Source organism: Rhamphochromis sp. 'chilingali', assembly GCF_963969265.1.
Source record: "Rhamphochromis sp. 'chilingali' genome assembly, chromosome: 17".
Classification (NCBI taxonomy): Eukaryota; Metazoa; Chordata; class Actinopteri; order Cichliformes; family Cichlidae; genus Rhamphochromis; species Rhamphochromis sp. 'chilingali'.
This window is the reverse complement of record NC_137944.1, coordinates 15,668,367-15,695,763: the sequence shown is the minus strand read 5'-3', so window position 1 is coordinate 15,695,763 and position 27,397 is coordinate 15,668,367. Positions and strand designations below refer to the sequence as shown.

The window sequence follows — 27,397 nt, the reverse complement described above, 5'->3', positions numbered from 1 at the left end:
TCGAGTGGATTTTTAGCCGTCTTTGTTCCCCTTTCTGAAACACGTCATCTTGGATCTTTACCATCTTGCAGTATGTCTGCAGCATACATACACTATACACAAGTAGGGGCCAGCTCCTATCACTTCACCATCAACCAATCCAGGCCATTATTTAATCTCTACCTTTTTTCTTCCTTTCCTCTCTCTCCCACTTTTCCTACAGCCGTTTGAAAGAGGCCAGACAATGGACGGTAATGAGAGAAATGCACACTGTGCCCCGTGTGCCGCTCAAAGTGACTGGCTGACTGAAGGGAGTGACTGCAAGGCCCCCACTCCAGCCACTTCACTCATGAATGGGCCCAATCATTGATGGCTCGGTCATTACCATCAACTGCCCTCTTGACGATTTACTCTGACTTCTTGGTTTTTGTAACGGCAAAACGAGCTATTCAGCAAGCCTGATCAACTCGGCATTAGGTAGCCGACTGGGACCCAGTGGAGACTGACCACCTGCACTGAACTGAGGAGAGGAGCGGAGAGGAGAGGAGGGGAGCAGGCAAGATGTCTGAATATATATATATATATATATATATATATATATATATATATATATATACACATATCTACACACACATAAAACTGACTATCCTGAGACTTTTAATTCAGATAAAGGTAAACTTTAAACTTTTAAAATCATTTGACAGAATAAAAAGAGTCTTGATATACAGATGCTGAAACAGAACTTTATCCAAAATTTTAAAAAAGATAAACCATGATGACAGCATCTTTATCTCTACAAAATGTAATCAAACCAAATCCCCCACACAGTATGGGATCGACATGAAAATTGCATAGAAACAGCAGAGGTGTAGCTACAGGGGGCCCCAGCCCTCCCTGAAATTTTATTACCTGCTACTAGGGATGTTCAAGAAACCATACTGCCATGTTTTATGGAAAGAAAACAAAAACAAACAAAAAAATCATTGCAAATCAACTATATAATGTTATATAATATAAAGTCTGCAAAGTTTAACTGTTTAAGTTTTGAAAAACATGACTGGTTTTATATTCACATACACTAAATCCTGAAACCTGACCCCGAAAGGATCAGTGAGACACTGCTCTTCACTTTTACAGTCATAAATAGACTGGATTTTGAGAGCAGCTGAATCTTGTGCTTTACTTTGCAGCCGTGTCTGCTAAAGCATTACTTCTGGAATTAGAAGAACACCCTGCTCCCAAACCAAATATCCCACTAGCTGTGATCTGGTTCTTGGTCCCTTCTGTGCCATCTCACTTAAAAAAGAAATCTGCAAGCATTAGAGACAGACAGAGCTCATGGGCTGCAAAACAACAACAAACGCAAAGAAGTGTTTTTGCGTAGCTGCACACATGAGCAACAGGATAAAGGACGTGAAGCAGGAAAACGAGAAAACTGCAGTGGACTTCTCTAACCTCAAGACCTGTGGCTGTGTGCCACTTATGTAAAACGGGAATGTTTCCAAGCTTTAAAAGTCACGAAAAAAATCATTATATTTGCAAGCGCTTTAGCTACAGTATCTACAGTAACTTGCTAACATATCTAACAACTGTGGGAGCTAAAAGAATCTCCTGACATAAAAACATGAATAATTTTCACCAACTAAAAGCAACTTTAGGCCTTAGTCGCATACTGTGTGCCTGACTGTTTTCTCTGTCTTTGTTTTGAGACAATGACGCCTCACACTTTCTCTTCACTTCCTTCCTCTGGAAGAATCTGCGTATTTTCCAAATATTTGAAATGATCTTCACCTTTTTTACTTAGTCTTAATGGCTCAGTCAGACTAGAGTAAAAATAAACCTTGGTTAGAAAAAGAAATTAGTTGTAGCAACCAGCTGACTGCAAGAGAAGACAGGTTGGAGGCAACCTGTCTACAAACCATCGCAGCCTGACTCAGACTGACTGCAGTCACTCTCAGGTAGATGGGCAAATGTTTGCAAATAACTGCTGCCAGATTGCCAACAACACGCTGCAATCAATCTGAGTCAGTCTGGGTTGATAAGTGCAAATCATCTGCACTGTGTCTCTTTGCAGTAGGGGGCTCAAGCCAACTGGTTGCAAACAAATTTGTAAATTTCTGTTTTAATTCTCTGAGGTTCTGGGTGGAGTCTGAATGTAATTAGTCGGTGTGCCTTTATATGTAAGCAGACAGCAACAGATTTGCTAATTTTGCTACATTTGTCACAGTTAATTGCCGTATTATCACAGAGAGACAACCTGCCAACTTGACTCCAATCAAGTGCAAACTGAGAGCAGGCTGTCTTATCGATGTTGATGCACCAAAGTGGCTTTTGAGACAGCGCTGACTGTGAGCGGTTGCCGACCTGGTGTCCAAAGCAAGGTTCAAGTAAAACATTCAATTTTCTGCCGGGAAACAATTAATATTCCCGCCATATTTCACAGTGACAAAACAAGCGAGTGGATATTTCTTACACCCCCACAGCTCGGCCAAAAATCCCCTCCCTCCAATATTTATCCCATTCGGAGCTAACGCGAGCTGGAGATGTCCACGCTACATTCTTCACAGACCAGAGTAATGCCTAGCTAAATAATGCTGTACAAACTGAGCGTGTAATTCAATTTCCTGTGCTGACTGTAAAACACTAATTGCCAGAATGCTGCAACCGCTGATAAATATATGTGAAAGAAGGATGATAAATGCGTCAAAGCAATGAAAAAAATAAAGAAGTCATGAGGCTCGTTTCAGTCTGTGAGCCGTGGCTGCCAGTCTTGCGGTGAGAAAGTAAAAGTTGGAAGCGAGGCAGGATTTATGATTTTTTTCCATGTTGCCTTGCATCAAAAAGAGAGTGCTGCTGACACATCTGAGGATTCAAAATAAATAGTCAGCCGTTCATGCCAATGCTGTAAAGCTTTTGAACTTGGCAGGGCTGTTATTAAGGATAAATCAAATATTTAAGCCTTTCTTTGGTTAAATCATCTTTTTATGCAATGGATAAAGCTCTTAAATCATAACTGATTGTTTTGCTGTTCCAGTTCTCCTACAGGCAGGACGGGACTGTTCACCCTGCTTCTTTAACAGAGCAGTACGCGCGACCATCTTTGTGCATGTGCATGCGTGTACAGTATATGACGACTGGAAAGCCTTCATCCCGGCCCGGTTGGCTGGCAACCGAGGCGCTTCCCTACAGCACAGCTCCAGAAACCCCAGTCCCCAATCACTGAGCTCTAATTAGCAGCTACCGCCATGGAGCCTGCGGTCAAAGGCTGCCTGGCTCCCAAACTCCGAGCTCTGCTACTGTTACTGCGGGCTCGCGGACCTCTGAAGCAAGAGCAGAGCGAAACCTGCTCTCGCACTTTGTTCGAAACGGCCAAAGATTTTATTTCATAAATGTCAGGGCTGTGCACGTCGCATCGGGGGCAAAGCTTTTAGCCTTTCGGGCTCGCTTGGAATGGTCAGTCACTTTATAAGCCAAAGCACTGGTTTTCAAGCCAGGGGCAAACACTAAAAGGCTAAGCTATTAAAATGCAACATGGGACTGTGTAGACTAAACAAATGACCTGCAGAGAACTTGCATAAAACATACCATCTGAGATCCAAACAGTAATGGGTAATGGCAGGTAATAAAAATGTATGCTGTACTGTAACATGGCCGGTTATAATGGTGGTGTAACAAGGGGCGATCCAACAGTGCTGTTTTACAACTTTACAGAAACTGCAGTATATATTTATACAATATAAATATATACACTCACCAGCCAATTTATTAGGTACACTTACATAGCCATTTTCTAGATTCCCACACACACAGCACTTTAGCTGCACACCCTCACACTCTGATGCACACAATGATGGCTGCCATCTTGCCCGTGGATACCTCAACACGCACAGTAATCTGCCTGAGTGTACTTTCACCTCCTGGAGGACCCAGGGGTCAAACCACTGACCTTACGTTAAGTAGATGACTCTACGGCTTAGAGTCAACAAGGTGCTGGAAATAGTTTCACCACATCCCAAAGGTGCCCTGGTGGCTCGAGATCTGGTGGCTGTGGAGGTCATTTGAGTACAGTGAACTCACTGCAATGTTCAATAAACCAGTTTGAGATGATCTGAGCTTTGTGACATGGTGTGTTATCCTGCTGGAAGCAGCCTGAGAATATGTATGTACACTGTAGTTGTAAAGTGATAGGATCGCTCAGGTAGGCTGTGGTGTTTAAACAACGCTGAACTGCCACTAAGGCGACTAAGATGTGCCAAAAATATTCCCCACACTATTAAATCAACACCAGCAGCACGGACTGTTAGAAAGCTGCATAGATCCATGCTTTCATGCTGCTTATGCCAAATTCTGACCCTACAGTCTGAATGTCATAACAGAAATCAAAGCTCATCAAACCAGGCAACCTTTTTTGAATCATATAGCATACACGTGTGTATGTGTGTAATATGTAATCACATTGTATATTGTCCTCTGATAGGAGTGGCACACAGTGTGGTTATTTATCTGCATACTTTGAGTTGTCGTCACATTCCTATCAGCTGAAAACTGTCTGTCCCTCCTCCTTTGACCTCTGACATCAACAAGATATTTTCACCCAGAAAACTGACGCTCACTGGATATTTACTCTTTTTCAGACCATTCTCTGTAAAAGAGAGGGCTGTGTGAGAAAATCCCTGCAGATCAACAGTTTCTGAAACACTAATGCTCAATCTGAACTTCAGCAGGTCATCTTGACCATTTTTACATGTGTGCATGCATAAAATGTGTGCCAGTAAGTGCTTACTATGCAATACATATACATATAGATGCAGATCTGTTTGGAGGTACACCACATGTGCAGGGGTCAGACATTAGACACTCTTCATTTGACAGTGGTAGACAGTGATTAAAATATATTAAAATGCACATACAGCAAAAGCACATATAAAATCAATGCTTTCTATTTTAATTCAAGCACTCTAGCCTCTGATCTTATATACAAACTACTTTTTACCTCTAAATTTTATACTAGTTTGTCCTTCCTTTTATTTTGAAGTGTAAAGGCTCCAGGGGATGGACGTACTTTACCTGCCAGAGCTCCGGCAAACAGCATCCTGGCTGGCCCTATTCTTCCATCCTCCTCAGTGAGGTAAGCCTTGGTGTGGGCGTAGCAAGGGAAGTAGATAGCCGAGAAGGGGATGTCCCGCAGAAAACAAGCCTTGGAACCCTAAAAAGAAAGTTAGCGAGATACTTTGGGTCAAAACACCGGGTTAAAAGTTGAGCTCCCAGAAGGAGAAAACAAAGACAAGAATAAACACAAAGGGGAGCAAAGAAAGATTAATGAAGCTCAGGGGATTTAAACCTTGATTTCTGGCTGAGTTCTCTGAAAATAAATTGCAATTTCTAGCCACAAAATTAAACAATCTGTTCCTGAATCACATATCCAAGCATCAACTGATGTTACCACCATTTAAGCTACTTCCAAAAGACCCCTGCAACTCATGAGGCAGAATGAAATGTGGGCCGAAAACATGGCAGAAAAATCATGTCTCTCCATATGCAAACGATCAGTGCTCTCAGCGGCAGGTGAGGGGGCGGCTCCAAACGCAAAGCTATGAAAAAGAAAAAAAAAACCAAAGCAGAGGAAGGCAGACTGGCTGGCGAAGATGGATCCTTGTCTGCGACTGTAAACAGCACTATATCATCAAGCCTATAGAGTTTCCTGCTGTACTTTAAACCTGCTGGCTCACTGCCAGCTTTTTGACACAGCAGCTACAGTCAACAGAAGGCGTTTAAAGACCTCGCCAGAGTCTCCCTGTTTTGGACAGGCTTCATTTAACTCCCATGGGATAATCCTTTGGTTCCTCCCTGACACATACACACATACATACAGAGGATTGGCAGATACCTGGGCTATCTCTTTCCCTCTTTTTCTCCTCTGGCACTGCTTGTTTGCCTGTCCCTCCTGGCCGAGGCCCATGTGGCTGCTGAAAGCCTCGAGATCCTATCGAGGCAGGACAGACAAGCAGCGTCACAGGGACTGGGGATGAGAAGTTTGAAAAGCAGGTTTAAGGTGTTCAGTTGGGTAATGCACTGGTGGACCAGAGACAATGAGCCGCTTTACAGTAGTCCTTTAATACAGAGGTGAAAATTAAATGATTATTTTAATACAAAAATAGAGCCCGACCAGTATATGGATCAACAGATTATCGGTTGATATCATCAGTATTATCGATAAAGGTATTTACAACAAGTGATAAATAGAATTTTTTTTTAAAAAAGACGAGGAAATAACACCATCCAACAATTTAACGATGCTGCATAGTTTCTCCATCAGGGGGCACTCTACAACTTTCCTGTTGACAACACACATGCGCACACAAACTTGTTGTAACCATAAAGGAACTTTATTTTTAAATTCAAGTGTCATAATATTTTAGTGCTGACTACACCTAACAAATTTCAGGGAAACAGGATTTTGAAATCTCCAAATATCAGTCCTAAAAATCTGATATCGGTCAGATTCTAACACGAAATCCAAAGCTCTTACGTTACTTGCAGGTAACGTGATATACAGTAACTTCACATACATGAAACATTATCTGGTTCGATATCCCTACAGTGACAGCTTCTCCCACGGATGAATGGTGGCGCTAGAGCGTTAGTAACCATACCAACTGGTAGCTCCACCAGCTGAGGGTGAGCATCAGGATAATTACCCTGACAAAGGCAGCTCTGTGCCTGGGTGCAGCCCCTCCGGAGCCAGCCCGTCTGGGGCTTGCAGGCTGGAGCGCGTCTCCTCCCCACCTCTCCTCCACCACCACCATCGCCGCCAACACTGCTACTGCTTTCTCAATGCACTTTGTCTCCTCTCTGTGCACCGGGAGACGAATGCAATTAAGTATGTGCACGAGCATGAACACATACATGCACTGGCACTGCTAACACAGCGTTTGGCGGCATTTTCACAAACAGGTGAATGGAGACAGCAGCTATGTGTGGACACACACCTCACGGTCATAAATTACCACCCAAACACGGTGACAGGTAGACAGAGACGTGAGGAGGCTCCACGGTCTTTTACAGCCTCGTTAACAGAACCCAAAGGTTTGTTTGCAAGTTGCCACAGCAGCAGACGCATGGACCAATCACTAAATAAATAAAAGGAATATTAAAGTAATAGTCTAGTGCAATAAATAATCAGCAGACATATCTGAAAAATAGTTTACTACCTGGAATTTAAGGACAGACATGCTGCCACACACCAAAACAAAAAAAAGTGTCATCTTATTTAAGTAAAACATGACTAATTAATGTAACCACAGGTATTAGATTGACATTTTCACAGTTGATTGCGTTTACAGTTGAGGTAGAATCTCTCCCACCAAGCTCCATTAGGACTTATTTATGTAACTCAATTAGACATGCTCTGTTTCACCCCCGGGACTAATGTCCCTGTCAAGCCAGTTAAGCTGCTAATGTTAGCGTTAGCCACAGCTCATTCACTGGCTCCCCCCAGCTCTTTCTGCTAACATCTCACTGCTTCAAACAGACCAGGGTTAGAAGTCCAAATATTTACAGGAATAGTAATTATTGAAAAAACAGGACATACTCTTTGTAATACAACAAAGATTGCTAAATTAGCAACAAGTTATATGCTCAAATAGTACACTATAATTTTTAGCCTTGCGCCACTGAAAAATACCAATTATGGCAATTAAGGTTAAATACAGCTTTTAGCATAAATTGTGCCGTTTGTGGTTCTCAAACAGACCACAATGAATTGTCAAATTAAATGATAGCTGATGTGGGGTAAGGTAATGCGTATAATTGAACAACAGTTAATAGAAAAATCACATATGATTTAGTCACAACATTATTAAGGAACAATAGATTGTTGTGAAGTTGCAAGGCCAATCAAAAGAGAAAAGACAATCTAGGAGCAAAGAAAAACAAATCAGCCCGAGTTTCTGTCTCTTTCAACTGCATCTGAAGACGTACGAGTTTTAAATTAAAAAAACAAAAAGCTGAATATCATCCCTTCTCTGTCTTGGGAATGATCTCGTGTCTTGTGTTATAATGAACTTACAGATCATTTCTCTAGTCTACACACCGGCAAGTTTGAGTGCGACAGACTGACATAAAACCGGGACTTTCAGATTCTCCTCCCGAGCTAACAGATCACTGTACACACATACTGTAGGCAGCTCCAGTGTGTCCAGTCCACACAAACTACACCGTGACCTTAAATGGGTCCTCAGCAACATTCACTTGAGGGCTTTGAAGAGCTTACTGCAGTAAAGAATTTACACCAGAAATCTCATGGAAACTTTTCATAGACAAAGACCCATGTAAGAATATTTTGATCATTTACACCTTAGTGTGGACCTGAATTAATGACCCTAATCTTAAGTATATATATTTTTAAAAAGCTCCATATGAGGACCATCAAACAAAATATATACTAACTACACCTTCACCTCTCATCACAGAAGTCTTTCCCACCTTGTAAAGCCCAAAGAAGCCCAGGTCCCTGATGACCGACAGAGCGCTGACCCTCGGCCCCGTGGTGATCTCTCCTGCCACCTGCAGACGGATCTTTACTATCTCCAGAGGGTTTGTGAAGATCACCTGGGATCCTCCAGCCTGGAGGAACACATAAAAAACACAAACAAAGCGAACTTCAGAAAAAGGGAAACCCTCACTTTAATCGCTGCAAATTAAACCCAATTTCAATGACGGCTTTGTCTGTGCTTTAACGTGAGAATTCAAGTGTTGCGCCAGATCCACTTAAGCGATTTCATTTCAACATAACGTGCTGAAATAAAAATCATTATGAGACAAAACTGCTACAATTATCTGGCTTATGATGTAATTTTAGCAATGTTGCAGCCTCAGCAACCAACTTCAAAACAAACACGGAGAGAGGAGGAGAGTACCAGGAATATCCAGCTGATGCACGCGAGTCTGTCAGCTGTTTGTCTTCATCACCCAGACCCTGCGGGGACTCCGACCTCTCTTTTTCTCCCTAACCTCTCTTTTCACATCATCCTCCAAACCTGTACTTGTGATGGTGGGCGGGGGGGGGGGGGGGGGGGGGGGGGGGCACCACCACAGCAAGTTCAGGCTGGTTTCTGTGTCTTTTTGTGGTCAGCAGTGCTTTTAAGTGTATAAGAGGTAGCTGCTGTGAAGGAGTTGGGGCAAGACAAATGGTTAGCTGTGCAGTGGGGGGAGCATGGCGGCCTTTCCAGGACGCTTCGAGACACTGGGAAATGGAGACAAGATTTTTATTTCTTTTCCTTTTTACCCCCTTTCACCAATTCTCCCCGTTTCTTTCTTTGACCTGCTCTCAAAATGATCTCTCTCATCTTGTCCAATATCGTCCGCCTCTGCCAACGGTTGCCAGTGGTTACCGAATCTACACGCAAAAGGGCGGCACATCGCAATTAGATAGCAATCGGTTGCCATGGCGCCACTTCTGTCTTAAATAGGCCTGGTCTGTTTGTTGTTGTTTCTCTCCCTTTCTCCCCCTCCTTCGTTTTGCATCGTTATGAATGATGGATTGTGCTCGTCACCTCTTGCCTTACGGGAAGCTGCAATCTGCAAACGTGAGCACCGTTTTTTGCTTTGAGTCCCCCGGCTTTAAGCATTACCACGTACTACTTAAGAGGAGGGAGGGAGGGAGGACAGACAGAGAGATTATAATCGTCTCATTGAAGGTGTGTGTGCAGCTGCTTTTTTTAAACAACACAAAGAATAATGGGCTACAGCTTCCCTTCCAGACCAAGAGAGCGAGAGAGAGAGGGCTGTGAATAGCAAGAGGGCTGCTGCATCTCACAGCTAACTCTTTATGACTTGTTTTATGGAAATAACCTAGTTGATTACATGCTGGCTAATAGCGCAAGCATTAAGAGGCTATTGGCCCCGGCCTTTAGCAGTGCTGGCTGCTTCAATTGGATTCAAATGAGACTGGAGATGGAGGAGATAGAGATGTTGTTTATTCGAAATGGGTAAACAACAACACTGTTCAGAGAGATGAGCTGACAATTAGATCTGACAACATGAGATAAAAAGGAGTGGTTGAGGGTTTTTTTTGGTGCTGTTGAACCACCCCAGAGTCCTGCATAACTCTGGAGGGCATTGGGAGAAGGAAAAAAAGAGTGAAATGCACAGAAAATAGCGAGTCAGACAAATAAACAAAAGGTGCTAATGAGAGAGAGAAGAGGAGCAGTCAAAACAAGAGAAGTGAAGGAAAGGTCGAGACTGAGGCAGAGAGGTTGAGGGTTGTGATTATGGAGTGACAGCGTCGGCAGTCCTCTGATGATTCCCAGGTAATTACAAGGCAAGGTGATCCTCGGAAACCTGGGACGTCAGCACCTTATGCACGGATCGCAGCTCCTTGGCCGTGTGTGTGCTAGAAAAGGAGCTTAGTAAAAGTTTGAGGACCAGCCCACCATCAACCCTACACACGTATGCCGACCACGCACTTACACAGGAGATTAGCACCAGCTAAAACCCCCCCACAAAAACACAAAAAGAAAAAAAAAGAAAAAAATGTAACCACAGTCTATAAATGATAATCACAGCTTCATTTGTTGCCGTGGCGTGCGCATGTTAGATTCACTGATAATGTTTTCATAACTCATGTCAGGCCTGAATAAGAAACTCATTAAAAACCACAAACGCAAACTGTAACACATTCACAATGAATGGGAACAAACAACCCCGCTCCTCCGGTCAGCAATGACCCAGCAAGTATTTCGTGTAACTTAAGTCCTGAAACGCAGGCCAGTTACTGCCAGATAAGCATCCACCCAGCTCGGTAAACGGAGCATGCCATTCTTACCAAATAATCATTAGAAACTGGCAAACCCGCACCGGAGCTTAATGGTGCTGAGCCGCAGGTTTAAGGACAGAAAAGAGGAGGAGGAGGAGAAGGAGCGTGAGAGGTGAGAAGAGAAAGAAAAGGGACCTAAAAACCAACACTTTGGGGCAGATAAAGATAAAGATACTGACATATGAAAAGTTTTCTTCGCAGAAAGCAAACATATCTTCTCTTTTTCTTTCTCGCTTCTCCTTTTTTTCATCTTTACAGACTGTGAATCTGAGGCCGACATCGTGGTCCAAACCAACACTTTCACAGCTACCAAATGATATAAACAGATTTCATGTGCTGTGGCTGGAGCCTCGCTAAAACAGGGTTCAGGGAGGTTTGACGTCTGTGTGTGAGTGTGAGAGCGTGTGTGTGTGTGTGAGGGCAAAACGGAAAAGTGAGGACACTTTTTCACCCCTCTTCAAAGAAAAGTTTGAGGGTTTGGACTCGTTTTTTAGGGTTAAGATTAGGTTCAGCGCTATGTTAAAGTTGGGGTAACGAACTGATTTGTTAAGGTTAGCATAAGGGGCTAGGGAAGGCAACTGGTCCTCATAAAGATAGCCATACATGTGTGTGTAAGTGTCTGTGTGTGTGAGTGTGCATGTGTGTAGATAAAGTGGCAGGCAGAGTGCAGTGCCAGCACTAACACCGGGGCCTCAGCCAGGATGAAAGGAGCTGTCACGACGGCTCACGGAGGAAAAGAGGAAAAATCCATCCATCCACACTCCTCTCCTCTACATTTATCCTCCTCCCCTCTCTCTGCGACTTTTATGGTTCTGCTTTTAAATTCATACGAGTTATTATTATTATTATTATTTTTTAAAGGCAACCACTATTCTTCACACCCAGGACACCACAGAGCATGTCCTAAGTATATTTACTTTGCTGTATGTTTTCCATTTCTCTCTCTCACAAAAGAAAATCGCCATCCAGAATGTAAGTTACAGCAAATGTAGTGTGCCATAACATTTCTTAAACATATTCCCAGAACTAATAAGGTCAATTGAATGTGCCTGAGTGGAGCTAAACCCATAATGACTTGTGTATCCTGAAATACTTTGCTTTAGTGATCGACATCAAAAGAGGGTTCAATGAAAGACCTTCTTTCATTTGGCCTGGCTAAAGCTGCCAGCCTTGTAGGACCGAGTGTGTGTGTAAGAAAGAGTGTGTGTGTGTGTGTGTGTGTGTGTGTGTGTGTGTGTGTGTGTGTGTACATGCATTGGGGGGTAAGTAGGGTGGGGCAGGGGTTAGACTTTGACAGGTCAGTGATCAAAACCCATGATTGGAGGGGGAGCAGGTAACAAACTGAGTAAGGGGGGACTCAGGTATCAGCAGCTGTCAATCTTTGTGTGTGTGTGTGTTTGCTTGTAGTACTCCTCATGCACACACACCTCTCTGAGCATGCACAGTGTGTGTGTGTTTGCTCTTTCGAGTGTACAGGTTCCATCAACAAATAGCAACCCCTGGACTCCAAAACAAGTCCATGTCTGTCTGCTCAACTGTCAGCATAGTTAAGACATGCATGCCGACTCAATACTGCACACACTGCCTGAGTGCTGTGCAGCATCACTCCAACACAGTGCACTCTGGAAAGGCAGAGGGTGCACACCGAAATATGTAATTTGACTGTATTTGATTATGCTCATAATATTTTCTTAAAAATGACTCGGCCTTTTGTGTCTTTTCAGTAAAAAGGGAGTAAAAAGCTCTTTCGTGTGTTTTTATTTCTGCAACAGCAACGAAAAAAAGAGTCAGTACAGAAAAGAGCAGGCATCAGTGGCAGCGATTTAGTCAGATCATAAAAGAATGAGCTATGGTCGATGTGGGATGCAAAGCAGCTGTAAGCAGACTAAAGCAACTATATGCAAATTGCTAATTGGATGTGCAAAATGGTCAGCTGAGGCATCAGATGGCAGCTTTTAATAGTTTTTGATATGTTCAAAGGCTGTATCACATGGTGTGTGCACATTCCCAGGTGAGCTACCAAAGCTCAAACAGCTCCTTGATAAAACACCCAAAATCTGTTCAAGCAGTTGCATCTGACCTTCACTTAACCAACAAACAAAGGCGTTCTCACATAGAAATACAACAAATGTAACAGCTGTCTATAAACTTACACATCCACCAGCCAGAATCTCAGCGGCAAGCGGGACTGTACCATCCTTCTGTCTGGTCTTTCCACGCACAAAATCATTCACCTAGAGACACAAAATGTATGGTTTAGAACATAAGCAATAATCAGCGGACACAGTTGTAGCCATATGTTTTTAGACGGTGACAATGAGTTTGTCAAGTTGCCTCTATACATGACCACAGTGGTTTATAAATCAAACAGTCAACATGTAATAAAAGTCCTGACTTTCAGCTTTAATTCATAGGGTTAATCCAAAAATTAACCATTTTTTTGGATTAACTGATCAGTTTTGCAGCGTTTGGCTGAACTTGAGCAGAGAGTACCGCCCTGTACACTTCACCATTCATCCTGCTGCTTCTATCAGCAGTCACTTCATCTGTCAACACAAGTGACCGACTCCAATGGCCATGCCACAACATTGCCTTCATCGTGTTTTATAGACGATATCTTATGCTTTGGACTATGAGCTTTTTTAACATAATGATGGCCTCCCTCCCTCTTTGGACCTCATACTGGGTGTTTTAGTGAACTACTACCAAATACAAGTTCAACACTTGAAATCAACTCTAGGGATGGGTACCGGTGTCCGGTGCCATGATGGCACCGGTTCTGACATAAACGGTAGTAACCAGACCGAAAAGCAGCGCAAATTTCAGTGCTTTATTTCGGTGCTTTTTTTTCCGGAGCTGTGATACACTTCTAGCCAATCATTTTACGTTTCCGAGGATAGTAGGCGGGTCCAGGTACGGACGTTCTTTTAGAGCAGACCTACAGATTAAAAATGCCCAAGGCGAAGCGGTCAAAAGTCTGGTTGTACTTCACAGCAAAATATGCAAACTCAGCAGCCTGCAACAAGTGCTTTAAGCTGATACTGTGATACTGTCAAAGGAGGTAACACCTCAAATCTGATGAAACACCTGGCGACGTATAGCGTTTTTTTTAAAAGCCCAGAAATGCGCCGTATGATAGCTTGCTGCGAGACCTCACACCGAGCACATCTACTGCGGGTGGGTTGCCAGTTATCGGACCCAGAGTTAGCAACATCCCCCAGAAACACGAAGAGGAGAGTCCTGGTCCCTAGCCCTGTCAGTGTAGCAGAAATGATGACGGATGATGATGGCAGCAGCAGCCGTTCTTCTCTGCGTGAGTAGCTTAATGTTGTTCGTGTGTAATTTACGTTGAGTAGGCTAACCATGTTATTATATTAATGCAGGTAAGGTGAACTAGCAAACATCATCATAGCTACATGCGGCTGTCTTCTTGTTTGATGGCAGATACTCCCTTCACCCTGGCCAAAAAGGCTAAAATGACCAAAGAAAAAGTGGAAAACAGTTAAACATGAGAGGTTTTTGGACAAAGTTTGTGTTTTTTCCATTGATTAAGCACTGCTTCCAGCCAAGAGTGATACCATATATGCCCCATAGCTGCAGAAAAGGCTAACATTGTTATCTTTTTACAAAAAAACAGCTGAACATGAGAGGTTTTTGGACCAATTTTGTGTTCTCCATTCTTTAAGCACCGGTTTGAGCACCGGCACCGTTTCAAAAGTACCGATTTGGCACCGGTATCGGATAAAACCTAAACGATACCCATCCCTAATCAACTCTACTTAATTTGTCATGAAATATTGAGGGAGCAGACCTCAACTAGTCCTTGTCAGTCAACTGATTTGTAAATAAAATCTGAAACAGTGAAACTTCTCCAGTTACTTTTCAACTTCTGAAAATGAGGAGTATGTATAAAAATGACTGCAATTCCTGAACAGTTTAAACAACATTTCGTTAAAATCCTTCAATTAAAGCCGAATGTCTGTACTTTTTACATCTTGCTTGATTTGAAATCCACCGTGATCGTGTACAGAAAGTGTCTCACTCTCCAAATACTTATGGACCTAAATGTACTGACACATGCTTCAATGATGGTGTATGCCACTTAGCGTACCACAAATGTTACACTGCATGCTGTAAATGCTCCTCTGACTGACAGTTTACAAATGCAGAAAAACAGGAAGGTTAAGGAAGTAGCTGTGTTTGTAACTATTTATCTAATTGTTTGCTTCATAAAACAATCTAAAACTCATACAATAATTTAAAGGGATTAAAGACCCTCGTGAATCTCTGCCTGAGTGAATCTGAGTGCATGTGTCTGCACGGGCTCTAACACAGTTACTTACTGTGAGCTTTATGGCTTTCTCGGGCGCCACACCCAGTAGCTGTGGTACCAGACCTATCATTAGGAAACGACAAGATGATTAGAAAAAAAGACTGCCGTGGTACCCCCACTCTCACACACACACACATACATATATATATATACATATACCACTTCCCCACGTTCCACATCAATGTGTGGCTTCCCGCTGCATGCGCCTGACCGTGCAAGATCCCCCAGAAGCTAATGAAATCTATTGATGTGGAGTGTGGGGACATCAGAGTAGAAAAAAGACAGCGAGATAGAGAGAAGAGGATGAAGGGGCAAAGAGAAAATGAAGTGAGCGAAACTGCTTCCCAGAATAGGAAAAAAAGGGCAGTGTAGCAATCAAAGCCACCAAAAGTTTACGCAGACCTCAATTACAACCCAGAGTCGGGTAAAAATAAACAAAAATAATCACAACGGAGCACAATGAAACTTGGCCCCCTACCCAGTCCCAAGGCACGAATCACTCACGCTCAACCATTTGTTCAAAGTAGCACTCGCACTTCATAATCGAGTCCTTTGTGTGTAGTGAGGCCAAACATACACACACAAACAACCACACACCCAATCATATACCCAATTTGGAAGTTGCAAGTTTTGGCTAGCCTGAAAAAGAGAAAAATCAGCAGACATGTGTTCATGAAAACAGAATATACACAACAGGTTTGTTATTGAATATTTGGTCTTGCCATCGTGTTTCTTTCGTGTGCTGTCCCAGCATCGCATCGTAAAGCAGTTTTGGGCCGTTAATTCCCTTCTCTTCCTTCTGAAGAATGTTTCAACAGAGATGGCCCTTTCAACTTACATTACATAACTACAGTTTAGGTGCCAGGATACCTGTCTCGCCTTCTACCTGGAGCCAGACCTGTCTGCGTCTGTCACTTCACTCTTCATAGCCTTTGTTTCCCACAGAAATTCAAGCATTCAAGTTTCCTCTTACGAAACCTAGTTCTGTCAATCAAAATCGTAGGATTTTTTTTTTAAAGCCCCACCGTCATTCCAGGAGACCTCTTTTCAATCCTCCTTTAATCTGACCCCAACAATGCAGACACTCTAACCGCAGTTTCTGAAGGCAGGGCAGGTAGTCATTACTGGTGTCGTGCCCTGGTATGTACGTACCTGCATGCCCAAGTAGTCCCCTGCATGCCTACATACTTGTGTGTCTGTAATGTGTTTGCACCGGTGTGTAGGTCTAGACGTGCGACATCACTACATCGTGACACAGGCCTCAAGGTATGTGGCTTTGCGTGTGACGTTCATTGTGCTGCTCTGAAAGTCCCCAGCCAGCCGGTAATCACTTCAAAGAAGCCAGGTCAACAGAGAAGTGAACTCACACCGCCCTCCTGTCCACCCTACACTTTTCTTCTCTCATCTTCTCTCGATTCCCTTCTCTTTCATTGTTCCTACTACTCGATTCTTCTTTGTACTCCCTCATCTCAGCCCCTCCTTTACTTTAAAAACCTGTTTTGTAGATTTGACCGCCAGTGAGTTGTTTTCCCTGAAAACCTATAGTTTTGAGGAAGGATTCGATTTACTTTAGTGTTGACTAAATGTAAAGAGCTGTTTGTTAAAACCACATAAAGTTTTATTTAAAATACTGATAAAAGTTATGTGGAAAGTGCCTGTGATACATTTTAGTGAATGCATATGAGAGATTCTCAACAAAGGAGCAACTTCCTGAGATGAAAAATGAAGCCAAAAATTGTAATTTCCAGCTGGCTCCAAAAACAAGTCAATCTTCATAGACTTGCATGAAAAAATACCCACCTTAACAGTATTAAAACACATGAACAAAACAATAAAAACCAGATTTGGGATGAATGTTGCACAGTGCAGGTCGGTGTTGGATTAATCCCGACTCCTCTAGTCTGCATAAAATACTGAACCCTGCGCCCCCCCCAACACATCCATCAGAGTGTGTCGGTATGTGAATGTCAGGACCATTTTTGTGAGGTTTTGATATTTTTTTGGTCTATTACACTTTCAGTACTTACAGTAGTTCATGGATGTTTATTGTCATCAAAGAAATCATCCAAATATGCTAACTTCTGGCTCTAAAAGAAAAACGGGGGTCAAAATGCTAACTTTGAGGCTTCAAAATGTCGAGTCCAATAACCACTGTGTCATGCCATCTTTTATAGTCTGTAGCCTTTAACATCTGACTCACCCCCACAGCTTCTGTCAGAAACCTTCTCAACATTTAGTTTCAAACTCTCAGGATTTCTGTAACTTTGGTTCAATATTAAGTTCGTGTCTTTGTTTGTGTATATGTCGAGTATGAATAAATAACACTGGAGGTTCGCGTCTTCTCTACATGTATGCTGACCTCGGTAAAGTCCGAAGAAGCCCTCGTAGCGCACCACCTTCTTGAAGCAGTCGAAGCTGTTCTTGTACATGAGCTCTCCCACCAGTGACCCGCTGCTCCTCTGGTTCTGCATGCGTGTCTTCACCAGATCAATGGGGTACACTGCTGTTGCACCCACAGCTGCAGAGAGCGAGACACGTTTATTTAGATGCTGAGTGTTTTTATGAAACAGATTTTTTATTTACAGTAGGTCTTATGACCACTACTGTTTCTCTCCCCATGGAAAACTGAGTGACTCACAATAACATGCTATCACGATCATCCACAATACCTATTATTCCATGGCACATATTCCAAGACAATAAGGAATTATGTATTTACACTCACCGACCACTTCATTAGGTACACCTGTTCGAATGTTAATACATTAATGCAAACATGAGAAGAATTTAATCCTGTACACAGACTTGGTGAATGGGGAAGGAAGGTGATTTAACTGACTTTGAGTGTAGCATGGGTGTTGATGCCGGACGTGCTGGTCAGAGTGTTTCACAAATTGGAATTGTTAAAGTGGATCTCTAGTGTTTACAGAGAATGGTCAGAAAATGAGAAAATCTCTAGTGAGTGGCAGTTCTATGAACTAAAATGCCTTGTTGATACCAGAGGTAATAGGAGAATGGCGAGACTGCTGATAGGTAACAGTAACAAACAAGGTATGCAGAAGAGCATCTCTGAATGCACAACATGTCCAGCCTTGAAGCAGATGGACTGCAGGAGCAGAAGACCACACCAGGTATCGATTCTGTGAGCAAAGGAGAGGAATTCACACAGGCTCATCAAAGTTGGACAATAGAAGATTGGAAAAGTGTTGCCGGCTCCAATAAGTCTCGATTTCTGCTGTAGCATTTAGATGTTGGATTTAGAATTTGCTGTAAACAACATGACACCATGGATCAATCCTGATGTGTTGTAATATTTCAGGGTGGTGGTGGTGGTTTAATAGTCTGGGGGATATTTTCTTGGCACACTTTGGGCCCCTTCAGTACCAGTTGAGCACGGCCTCCCCATCCACCTCAATCCAATAGGGCACTTTTACGATGTGAGGGGAACAGAAGATCCACATCATGAACAGCAACTGTGTGATGCTGTCATGTCAAAATCTCTGAGGAATGTTTGCAGCAGCTTGCTGAATCTGTGCCATGAAGAATTAAGGCAGTTTTGAAAGCAAAAAGGGGGACAACGCAGTACTTGCTAGGTGTACCCAAATGATGTAGCCGGTGAGTGCATTTGCAGCACTGTGTAGACCACCTGCATCTTTTAATATATATGTTTTTAATTTTTGGTTCTAGTATATTGGTAATAGTCTCAAGAGTTGCAATACAATATTTTTCCCCACTTTACTTACCTTAACCAGCATCTGTAACCCTTTCCTGTGTTTCACAACATCAAAAGGAAACACTGATAAAGTGCTACACACATAGGCTAACATATGTTTATATAACTCATGAGGAATAACTTGTACAAAGTGTAACTACAGACACAGACTAGTTTGTTTCCAAGTACAAAAATATAGTGGCTTTCATTGAGACTACAGTAATTATTAAGTAGAAAGACCTGTGATCTGTTTTAACAGCATAGTCTCTAAAATAATCTCAGTAAAGAACACGCAGAGCCTCATACATGTATACAAAAAGATTAAGTGGTGCATACAAATTTTTTTAAGCAAAATTGTCTCAATCACCAGTGAGCTTGGAAGACTGGAGGGAAGTTCATAAATGAATTCATAAAAGGCTCGCTGTAAAACAGACTAGAAAATACTTGCTTGACTTAACAAATATCATGTTTTAATCTTAATGATAGTGTTTAAATAAATGTCATGTCATAACTGAAAGTTGTGCACAAAAGAGTGGAACAGGTGATCTTATAAAGAAGTTGTGGCTTATATCAGTAATCAAAATCTCACTATCAAACGTTATATTTCACTTAGCAATTTAATAAAGCCGACAAAAATCTTTTTCAGTACCGACTCTGCTCATTTTTATTATTGGGGGATGGGGGGGGGATTAAAAGAACAAAACAAAAACTACCTGCACTGTCAGATCCCACTATAGAAAGGTGGAAAAAATGTTTTGGTAATTTGTGTGAAATGACCCTTTAAGAGCAGAGACGGAGGAGGAGGAGGAGGAAGGGGAAGTCTTTGGGAATAATGTTAATAAAGATGTGTTGTGAGTTGTAGTGTCTTCAGCCTGTCACGCGGACACAAACAAAAAGAACCGACCCAAGGCGACAGGCTTAATTAGAGAGAGACCGAGAAAGAAGAAGAAGGGATGATGGACCCATACCTCCTTATTAAGCTGTCTCCCTTGGGAAAGGAGGAGGAGGAGAAGGGAGGAATGAAGGAAGGGAGGAGGAAAAACAGTGGGGTGTCTGGAGCCAAACACAAGACCTGGGCACCACCCTTCACCCCCACCGTCACGTCTGTCTTCTCATCACTCACAAAGGTACAAAAGAACGCACAAGAGGGTTTTCCCATGGCACCCAGAGAGGCATGAGACAGGACAGAGCTAGACTGAGCGAGTGTAGGAGACAGAGACTGAGCGAGAACAAGGAAGAGAGGGAACACTTCTCTTTAAGCAGGAGAGTGACTGTTGCTCTTGTAAGGAAAGGGCAATAGAGGGGCCATTGTCCATTCTCTCTCACCCTTTTCTTATGAGGACAGCACAGGGCGGGGGGTGGTAGGTAGGCAGGCAAGCAGGTAGGTGGATGGATGGGTGGGTGGTGGGGTGAAGGTATGTAGGGAGCCAATGGGGCGTGACTCTTACCCCCTGCTACTGAGCCAAGAGCGAATCTGTAGATCGACTCTGCCACCTGGATAAGGATGGGGCGGGAGCCGTCGCTGCCCGAGTGCTGCCCGTGCGCAGGAGAAGAGACAATTAAGACGTTAGTAAGGACGTGAGACAGGAGCTGAAGATGAGAGCTTGCAGTACATACACCTGACAGGACAGCACACTTTAATCCTGATTCTTGTAAAACCCTGTATGCCACGCACCTATTTCCACCCAGAATCCAACGCTAGTAAATCCGTCTGACAGTCTAGCACAGTTACATTTGTATACAGTACAACATTCATTTAATAAAATAATGCTCAGGAGAAATAGAAATGGATGAGCAGAACGTCATTAATTCTAATCAAAGATATTAAGTCTCATCCTAATAATGTTTTTGTATTTTTCTGATATTAATTGTTTAGATTATGATAAAGGTGAAAAACTTGTCAAACTTTAACTGGAGGATGTTTAGCTTTAAACAAATAAAATTACAAGCATGATTATCAAAAAAATTACTTGCCAAGCATAATTTGTTGAACTGATGTCATGCTGCGCAAAAGTCTTGAGGAAAAGTCACCCTTGATTTTGTTCCATTTTGTTTCCATTGGGACTTTCTTGTAATTTTTAAAGTTCTTTTAGCTGTAGTTCTCCGGGCTCTCAAAAGTTTTTCTTTGGACAATTGTTGCTTTTTCACTCATTTTCAGTCCAGGCCTTGTACCTGACATTTTTCAGAGGAATCTTTTGTGTTTGTTAAGCCGCTAAACTCTGACCTATGGATCAATCAAATACAAAAAAGGCACCTATCTGTGAGCATGAGCCGGTGCTGTGTCCACACATAACAGATAACTTAGCAAAGAACCAATTTTAAATTGTATCTTTAGCAGCTTGTAACAACATATATTTTCTTTCCTTTTTTAAAATTTAAATATGCCGAATTACACAAGAACTGGACTGAAAATCAGTGGCAACCCAAATTAGCACGGCTTCATTTTTCAGCATGATAATGATCCCAATGCACTAAAACCATACCTGGAAATAAAAACACACATTGCTGCTCTATTCCCATCTTCTGGACCTGAAAACAGGGTATGATCTTTGGTTTCATTCTATCATACATAAGAGAAACTTGTGAAAATGTTGATGCCTGTCTGAGAAAAGTGTATAAAGTGTGTAGTGAGGGGTTTAATAGCCTTAAAACATCTATAATAATTGTAAAAAATACAGTTTGCTACTTTGCGGATTTCACCTATTGCGGGTTATTTTTAGAACGTAACACCCGTGATAAACGAGGGAACACTGTATATTACATATCCCATCCAAATGTCTTCCAATGTCTACCTTGACTCAAAAAATAACAACCCCCCCCCCAAACAGTATGCATATATGAGTATACATAAAAAGGTATGATCATCAGATCAACATATGATCTCTTAACATATCTTAACAAGTCTGTTACTCCCTTAGATTAACTTGAATCACAAAGGTGTATTCAGTGCCACCTGAAAAAGACCTTTGTGATCATTATCACTTCACCATGCAAAGAACAGAGGAATGGTAACAGCCACACTCCCCCATTCACCTGAGGCACCTGTTGCTTTGGCTGGTCTCCTGAGCCCTGACCACTAGACCCTGTTTGGGGGGTGGCTGCTTTTGTAGGGTTGTAGCTTTGCGTTTGTGCGTGTGTGTGTGTGTGTGTGTGTGTGTGTGTGTGTGTGTGTGTGTGCGCATGCGCAGTGAGAATGGAAGAGGTGGGGGAGTCTCAGCTGGAACACGTCCACCTGTCAAACTGTACCCATGCTCCCTTCACATATCCTGCTCTTCTACTTCATGAGAAATGATTAAACGTTTCAATACTGTCAGCATGTTTAATGGAGAAAGAGGAAACAAGTTAACAGGATATAAAGAGAGAACAACTCAAACATGTATGAGAGAGAGGGAGGGAGTAGATTTAAAGAAGAAAAAAAAAGAAATGGGGAAAGAAGTAGCAAAGATGAGGAGAGAGCGCTCCAGTAAACTGAGGGCCAGCCCCTGAGTCCAAACCACAAGGGCCTAAAGTGGCTCATTGTGGTGGGACTGGCGTCTGTGCAGTGCTGGGCCCCTTTGCTTTCTCCCCTTTGGCCCAAGCCGGCTCCAGTATGGCCTGGCCAAGCCTCTACTGTAGTGCTGGAACCCACCAGGCAACACAGCCCTGACCAAACAGCTGGAGAAAGAAAACTGTCTTCTGCTCATCCATCTGTACGTCCTTCTTGATTTTCTTTGTTACAAATTGCTCTTATTATCCAGCTACTATAGTCAACATGAAGTATGTTTGACATTCATTAGCTCTTGAGGATGGCTCTGCTTGTCTTTGTTTCCATGGATTTCTTGATTTTTGTGCGTTTGTTTTTCAAGATGTCAACCGCACGCCAGGGAGAGGCAAAGCAGTGTTTTCTCTGAAGAAAGTCTTTTAAGGTTCAATTCAATGATGGGAAATTACTTAAAACTTGGTGGGAACAACTGAAAGGGAGTAGGACTGATGAGTACTGGCCAACTTTCCATTTTTATACCTGACTAAACTTAGTTGGATCTGTTACTCCTGCATTTCACTTCTATGCTTGTTTTGGTGGATTATTTACATGCAGGAGCTATCATTAACCTAAAATTTTAAATCTTCTTTATCTTTGCAGTCACATTTAGCCTAAGAGAATGTATCAAAAGGGAAAGGAGCTGCCAGTGTGGAAGAGGAAACCAAACACATCAACAAGTCTTCATATTCTCTACCTGTCTCTGGACTTCAGCCAAGTTGTAGGGCAGGGCGCCTTCCTCCAGCGGAGCAATCTTCTCAATGTCCGCTAAACCAACACGTCTGGTGGAGACAGAGAAAGAGACAGAGAGTGAGAAGGTTCAAGTAACTCTCAGAGGATTATAACAATCCACCCATGTATCACCGAGCTCAAGGAAACCCATCGGTCTGAAGTTACTCAGAGTTTAAAGACAACATCGTTTCAGATGAAAATATTGTGGCATTCACAAATCCAGACCTGTGCTTGGCATGACAGCGTTGGATAACCGACCAATAGAAAGTGATGACTCATGCTTCCTTTATCACTTCATCCAAGTATAACAAAGATATTTAATCTTTTCATGTCTCTCTATTGCATCTCTTTGACGGTCACAGAATTCCCAGGCTCAGGGAACTGGGAACGCCAAATCCCCCCCCTCCCCATCTCGTCTGTATATTGGGACTATTATCTCTCACATCTCCAATCAAGGGGAGTGGAGCTACTGGGCTATTAAAGTATCCCATTGCCCAGAAATAATAATCAGGTGGTTTCTCAGGCCGGGGTTAGAAATTATGAGCGTACTGGTCGGGCCGCGAGGCAGATGCAAAGGAAGTGGGGGAATGTGAGACATATACAGTTGTTTTGTGCCACGGATTACAGGGACTGAAACTGCTCCTCTTTTTTTTTTCTTTAGAATAAATGGGAGTTTGGTTTAGGTTCAGACTGAAAGAAGATTCCCTGGCACTGGATACAGGTCTGACTCTTTTGATCCACTGCAGAGAAGTTTGACAGAGTGTTCGTCTCTCTGAGGTATGGACCCCGGGGCAAAATTTTCCCTTCAGGGTGGCAAGTTTGGAATAGTCTTATACTGCATAAGTACTTGACTAGCTCAGCAGAGGCAACCTGGCTAAAGTATTAATTCAATTGCGTCTTCTATACTGGTTTAATACAGCTCAAAATCACCAAATATTTTCTGCTTTCTTGTGAAATAAACATGAAAGAAAGTACACAAGCCAGTAGTGTCTATCTAAAATAATTCAGTTTGAACACCAGCCACCTAAGAAGTATGTCATTTTCTACTTTTACTTTACTTTCTATACAACTTCTTTTAATATTAAGTAGTTCTTTGTCATATGATCATCTTACCCACGAGGCTCCGACAGGTCAGCCAGCTGAAAGAGGATGTCGACCTCCATGGGCGTCACCTGGCCGAACCTTTGAGCTGCCACGATAAACTCCTCTGCAGGAAAAGGCAGATTTTCCATCATGTTTTCACTAATAAAATATTTAAATATATGTAGAAGTATTTAAAACTTGATACATAGCCTCTGCCTATCTCTGTCCGGGTCACATGTAACAGTCAAGAGCCAAGATGGTGTCCCCTTGGCCAGGAAATATACTGTGTCACTTTTGTAGTGCATTTCTGGCAAACTCTAAAGGGAAGCACTGTAATCACAAACTTGAACCCACAACTGGCTTGTTTCAATGTAAATAATCAGGGAGGGAGAGCTGCTCGTCTCCCTCCACTTTGCCTCCAGCCATTAAATGGACTGTACTTATACAGCGCTTTCTTAGTCAGTCACTCATGCTTCATTCATACACACACACACACACACACACACACACACACACACACACACACACACACACACACACACACACACACACACACACACACACACACACACACACACACACACAAGCAGTTTTTTCTAACATTCAGACTCCGATGGATGCATTTGGGACAAGTCTGGGTTCAGTAACTTGCCGAAGGACACTTCAACATGCAGACTAGGGGAGTTGGGGATTAGACCACCAACTTTCTGATTAGTAGACAATCTAATCCACCTCCTGAGCCACAGCCATCACGCTAGACGGCGTCCCCTCTTTGAGCTAGGTTCGCTGGAGGTTTCTTCCTGTTAAAAGGGTGTTTTTCCTTCCCACTGTCGCCAAGTGGTTGCTCAATTCAATTCAATTTTATTTATATAGCATAAAATCACAACTACAATTGCCTCAAGCCAGTTTAGATTGTAAGCTTAAGACCCTACAATTATACAAAGAAAACAGAGAAAACCCCAACAATCATAAGACCTCCTTTGAGCAACAACTTGGCGACAGTGGGAAGTGCTTTTGTTTAACAGAAAGAAACCTTCAGCAGAACCACGCTTGAGTAGGGGCGGTCATCTGCCGCGATTGGTTGGGGTTAGGGGAAGAAGACAGGACAAAGATTTGCTGTGGAAGAGAGCCAGAGATTAATAATAACTACAGGGAGTGCAGAATTATTAGGCAAATGAGTATTTTGTCCACATCATCCTCTTCATGCATGTTGTCTTACTCCAAGCTGTATAGGCTCGAAAGCCTACTACCAATTAAGCATATTAGGTGATGTGCATCTCTGTAATGAGAAGGGGTGTGGTCTAATGACATCAACACCCTATATCAGGTGTGCATAATTATTAGGCAACGTCCTTTCCTTTGGCAAAATGGGTCAAAAGAAGGACTTGACAGGCTCAGAAAAGTCAAAAATAGTGAGATATCTTGCAGAGGGATGCAGCAGTCTCAAAATTGCAAAGCTTCTGAAGCGTGATCATCGAACAATCAAGCGTTTCATTCAAAATAGTCAACAGGGTCACAAGAAGCATGTGGAAAAACTAAGGCGCAAAATAACTGCCCATGAACTGAGAAAAGTCAAGCGTGCAGCTGCCAAGATGCCACTTGCCACCAGTTTGGCCATATTTCAGAGCTGCAACATCACTGGAGTGCCCAAAAGCACAAGGTGTGCAATACTCAGAGACATGGCCAAGGTAAGAAAGGCTGAAAGACGACCACCACTGAACAAGACACACAAGCTGAAACGTCAAGACTGGGCCATGAAATATCTCAAGACTGGTTTTTCTAAGGTTTTATGGACTGATGAAATGAGAGTGAGTCTTGATGGGCCAGATGGATGGGCCCGTGGCTGGATTGGTAAAGGGCAGAGAGCTCCAGTCCGACTCAGACGCCAGCAAGGTGGAGGTGGAGTACTGGTTTGGGCTGGTATCATCAAAGATGAGCTTGTGGGGCCTTTTCGGGTTGAGGATGGAGTCAAGCTCAACTCCCAGTCCTACTGCCAGTTTCTGGAAGACACCTTCTTCAAGCAGTGGTACAGGAAGAAGTCTGCATCCTTCAAGAAAAGCATTATTTTCATGCAGGACAATGCTCCATCACACGCGTCCAAGTACTCCACAGCGTGGCTGGCAAGAAAGGGTATAAAAGAAGAAAAACTAATGACATGGCCACCTTGTTCACCTGATCTGAACCCCATTGAGAACCTGTGGTCCATCATCAAATGTGAGATTTACAAGGAGGGAAAACAGTACACCTCTCTGAACAGTGTCTGGGAGGCTGTGGTTGCTGCTGCACGCAATGTTGATGGTGAACAGATCAAAACACTGACAGAATCCATGGATGGCAGGCTTTTGAGTGTCCTTGCAAAGAAAGGTGGCTATATTGGTCGCTGATTTGTTTTTGTTTTGTTTTTGAATGTCAGAAATGTATATTTGTGAATGTGGAGATGTTATATTGGTGTCACTGGTAAAAATAAATAATTGAAATGGGTATATATTTGTTTTTTGTTAAGTTGCCTAATAATTATGCACAGTAATAGTCACCTGCACACACAGATATCCCCCTAAAATAGCTCAAACTAAAAACAAACTAAAAACTACTTCCAAAAACATTCAGCTTTGATATTAATGAGTTTTTTGGGTTCATTGAGAACATGGTTGTTGTTCAATAATAAAATTATTCCTCAAAAATACAACTTGCCTAATAATTCTGCACTCCCTGTAATGATTAAATGAGGAGTGATGTATACACATAGGTGGTTATTTGATTGTTGGGGTTTCTCTCATATTTTAGCGGGATCTTTACCTTACAGTCTAAAGCACCTTGAAGCAACTGTTGCTGTAATTTGACTCTATAGAAATAAAATTTAACTGAATTCTAAACATCTGAGATAACAGTTCAAAAGACACAATCACAGAGGAGTCTTAAGATGTGAATCGACAGGTAAATAAAGAGCGGAGCTTTGAGGCACGGTTCACCTTCAGTGTACTTTCACCTTCAGTGTACAACATTACATCAACACCCCAATCTGCCTGTCCACTTCGCTCTCCTAAATATCTTTACTTTAAGCAAGTTCAGAGATTCTTCACCCACCCTACTCTTAAGACAACAGCTCTCCCTTAATGCTGTGTTCACACCACTGCTCGGGATGTGACTGGCTGCACGCCATCTTCAGTAGAAACATGGAGCTATAAGCTCACGACCTACTTGTTCTTTTAGCAGTGCAATGATGTG

At 42.6% G+C, this 27,397-nt stretch overlaps 1 protein-coding gene across 1 annotated transcript in view; it reads right to left on the bottom strand.

The window, feature by feature from the left end:
* Positions 1–27,397, bottom strand: part of slc25a13 (solute carrier family 25 member 13) — a 54,350-nt gene that overhangs the window by 2,333 nt on the left and 24,620 nt on the right. The window contains 8 exon segments of the mRNA XM_080863384.1: positions 5,047–5,185; positions 8,464–8,604; positions 12,949–13,029; positions 15,139–15,191; positions 17,488–17,646; positions 20,289–20,373; positions 23,055–23,139; positions 24,203–24,296. Coding sequence (XP_080719510.1) covers positions 5,047–5,185; positions 8,464–8,604; positions 12,949–13,029; positions 15,139–15,191; positions 17,488–17,646; positions 20,289–20,373; positions 23,055–23,139; positions 24,203–24,296 — 837 coding nt within the window.